The following is a 3,757-nucleotide window of genomic DNA, read 5'->3' as shown; positions in this document are numbered from 1 at the left end:
TGGACGGCACGACGGCGCGATAGCGCAAAAAAATATTCTTCACAGCCAGGCGTGGTAAGGGCTGCTAACAAACGCTCGCTAAACAAATCAGCCCGACGACGGCTGCGCACGGATGGGCATGAAATGGCTCGGAAAACATGGCCCAGCAGGCCAACTGGCGAAGGCAAGTGATTAAAAGCACAGGAACGGGTAAACAATATCAAAACGGCGTTAGGCACCACACGAAAATAATGCGCACACAAAACGCGGCACCACGCAGCAGTGCCGGGCGCTCTGAGCACAGAGACCAGACGCCCTCGACACCAGGTCCTCTGAGAACAGACCCACCCGGCGCCAGACCCGCTGAGAACAGGCCGCCGGCACCAGGCCCCCTGAGAACAGACCGGTCCAGCACCAGACCCAGCTGTGGAACGCGCCGCCAGCCCAGCGTCGGCCCGGGCGCCTCCCGCACGCTAGAGACCACCGGAAGATTTCCATCCGGGCCGACCTCCGGAGTGGGTCCCGTGTGGGGGGGGGGGGGGGCTCCGCACCGACGCCTGACGGGCTTTGCTAGGCGTGACTGGTAATTGCTGCGACGGACTTTATTTGGTCCGCCGAGCCGGTGGCTATCTGTTTCGTCGTGCGCATTTGCTGACACAGAGTGACACCAGATCTCGAGATATTTTTGCAGTCCGTTTCCACGCAACGACGCCTACTCATATCCAGCACCTATTCGCCAAAAGGCCATACTTGTCTGCGGGAACCAGCCTGGAACCTGCCAGGCGGTGCGCGTCGCGCCGCGCTCACCTCTGCTTGAGGTTGGCTTGCCTGCCCTCTTCGATGACGCGGTGCACGACATCCGGCTGCAGGGTGGGGAACACCGGCTGGTGGATGCGCCGGAACGAGCCCTCGGTGGGGCGCGGGATCTTCTCCACGTACGGCTGCTGGCTGGGGCTCTCGTTGTTGTAGAGATGCTGCGCCAGCTCCTGGAGAGCCGAGCGGTCGACGGTCAGCCGGTCACGTGTCATGCCCCCTCCACCGCGGGTGCTGCGTGAAGAGGAGATCCGTCCGACCCAAGGACGTCCGTCCACGTCACGTGCTGTGACGCGGCGGGAGTGTGTCGTGGTCATCGTCAGAGAACTCGGCGACAGTGCTGGTGGCGGCTCCCAGGCCCGGCTTCGGTCGGGGAGCGCCTCAGCTAGACTTCAGCTCTCCGGTCCCTCACGTGGACGGCCTCACGACCGCACTGTGGTGATTACAACGGTGTATGTACGCGGCGCCGACAGACACGCGGTGGACGACACATGAGTCACCACCGGCAGCAATGCTAAGAAAACAGGCGTAGGTCTAACCTCATGCTGGGCAGCTGATCCAACACTGCTAACGCTCACGCCGTTACAGCCCAGGCCTTCAACCAAACGCCGTCCCCTAACAAAACAATCAGAGTAAATAACCAAACAAACCAAGCGCACCCGACGCGCCTCTGACATCACGTCCCAGGCCTCCAGTCAAGAGCCCCCAGCGGGATCGCCCGCCACTGTTCACGGCCTGACCGGCCGTCCGGGGGCGGGCGCGGCCGCGTACCTGCAGGTGGGCGACGGTGAGCGAGCGGTCGCCGGCCTCCTGGCGGACCTGGTCGGCGATGCCACAGTACACCTCGTCGAAGATGTCACACGGTCGCCACGGCGGGCCGCGCTCCGTGATGAACGCCGTGAAGAACATGCAGTCAAGCAGGCGGGCGGTGAACGCGCAGTCGACCAGGGACCGCTGGCCCAGGAAAGACGCCTGCCGACCGGCGGCGCAGGCGTCAGACGAGACAGGCGCGGCGCACAAGACAGACGCGACGCGGCGCACGAGCGACGCCTGCATGGCTGAGCACGCGCGGACACGGACCGAAGCGGGGCGGGGTGCCGGTGACGTCACAGCCTCGGAGGACGGTCTCCTGACAGGTGGCGGAGGCACCGCCGCCCCGGTACGTCAGCGGCAGCTGCGGTACAGCCGAGACCGGCACCAGCGTGACGCGACCGGACCGCACAGCGCGGCGGGACGCTGAGCCTGGGGAGGGACGCGCCGCCTGCAGCTGACGGCTTACCAGGCGCCTGGCTGTTATGTACACCTCCACAGCTGGAGCGTCACCCTCGCCAATGAGTTCGCTATAATCCGGAGCGGGCGCTTTAAACCACAAGCGGGCAATACAAGTACAAATGCGACACTCTCTCGAGCGCGCCGGGACCCGAGCGGCAGCCAGACAGCGGGCGCCTTGTTCGCCGCCAGGCGTCTCCACGTCTGCTGTTTACCTTGTGGAAGGTGATGACCGGCGACGGGTGTATGCGGATGAGGGTCAGGCAGTTGCGGTAGCCCTGCAGCAGCTGAGCGAACGCAGGAACACGGCCCGGATCTCCTTGTCCAGGATCTGGCGGTGACAGCGCTTCGCTTACCAGACACGCTTCCGCAGCACGAGAGCGGTGCGGTGCGATAGCGGGAACTGCAACAGCATCCGTCATAAAGTATGTGCACTGTGACAGCACACCACCCATGACACATGCACGACCCATTTCCGTCGTTGCTGCAACACGCCCGCCCCCAGTGCGACATCCCCGGAACCGATTCGCAACAGCTACTGTGTATGGTTCCAAAGCAGACGGGTCAGCGGCCAGTCGGCCTGCGCCGCCTGCCCGGCCACAGCCTCCGGGGGGGGGGTCGGAACACGTACCAGCGGGGGCGAGGGCCCGCACCGGCGAGGGGAATGCGTGGTCGGAGCGGTGCAGGTCCGCGGTGCAGCACCTGCGACAGGATGTGCAGCGCCACAGAGCGCACGGGTCGGCGAGCTGCGGATCACGCACGACTCCGCACGCTCACGCTGGCCGCCGTCCAGGTCTGGCCACGATCACGTCCATCTGCCGGCACAGGGGCGGCGGCGGTCAGCCGCCCCGGCAGCCGAGTCGTGCCGCACGGCTAAGGTCCGACTGGCTGCCGCGGAAAGAACACGCGCATGTCTGTCACGCTCGCGGCTAGACCACGGACAAGCCCGGTGTCTGACGGGCCGCGTGCGGCCGGCCAGCGGCAGTCGGCACCGAACGGCAACTTCTCCATGCGCTGTGTAAGCTTCACGCGTACGCCTGCCCACCGCTGGTGACAAGACATACGTCGCCCTCATGTCTACAACAGCTAACATCAGCAGGCAAGACAAACACCACGACCACGGCGCCGGGGGAAGCCCCGCCCGGCGCCTGCACATGGCGCGGTCTGCGACGCCAGTGAAGCCAGGGCCTGCCGTCCAGCGCCGGCTGGCCGCCGCGCCGACAGCCTCACCAGGTCGGGCAGGTTACGCAGCGCCGACGAGTGCGCGCCATCATGAACGGCGTGGGCGTGTTGGCCACCTCCAGCAGCAGGGTCGGCAGCACCGGGATGTACACGTAGCTGGGGGACGGCGTCGCGCGCGTCAGGCGGCGGCGGCCACGGCCCGGGCGCATTGCGTTAGACGGGCTGGGGACTGAGCACCCGTGACCCGAGGTGGCGCGGCCGTTACACACGTGAGGGGCGCACACCACGAGGCCCGGGGCTGAGTGAGGCACGTCGCGGAATAGCACCATCCATCAGGGGGCCAGTTACACACGCTGGCGCGCTGCGAGCACCCAGCGCCCGCGCGACCTGTGGCCGTGACAACGCCGAGGTGCGGAGCGCAAAATCAGTATAACTGGTTCAGTTCACGCGAAACGGTACCTCAACTGCATTATCGGTAACCACTAACCACCAATGCAGCCAGCGTTGCAAAATC

General features: G+C 65.7%; 1 protein-coding gene across 1 annotated transcript in view; it reads right to left on the bottom strand.

Annotated features, from left to right (window-relative positions):
* LOC119108187 (uncharacterized) overlaps positions 1-3,136 on the bottom strand; it is a 17,077-nt gene extending 13,941 nt beyond the window's left edge. Inside the window, exons 1-7 of the mRNA XM_037231764.1 lie at positions 3,107-3,136; positions 2,839-2,876; positions 2,693-2,763; positions 2,277-2,392; positions 1,564-1,764; positions 787-965; positions 328-452 (exon numbers count right to left, since the gene is read on the bottom strand). Of these exons, the coding sequence (XP_037087659.1) occupies positions 328-452; positions 787-965; positions 1,564-1,764; positions 2,277-2,392; positions 2,693-2,763; positions 2,839-2,876; positions 3,107-3,136 (760 nt within the window). The remainder of the gene's footprint in view (positions 1-327; positions 453-786; positions 966-1,563; positions 1,765-2,276; positions 2,393-2,692; positions 2,764-2,838; positions 2,877-3,106) is intronic.
* Between the last annotated feature and the right edge of the window lie 621 nt (positions 3,137-3,757).

The sequence above is a fragment of the Pollicipes pollicipes genome, unplaced genomic scaffold, assembly GCF_011947565.3.
Source record: "Pollicipes pollicipes isolate AB1234 unplaced genomic scaffold, Ppol_2.1 Scaffold_6686;HRSCAF=7923_pilon_pilon_pilon, whole genome shotgun sequence".
Taxonomy (NCBI): Eukaryota; Metazoa; Arthropoda; class Thecostraca; order Pollicipedomorpha; family Pollicipedidae; genus Pollicipes; species Pollicipes pollicipes.
This window is presented reverse-complemented; position numbering and strand designations above follow the sequence as displayed.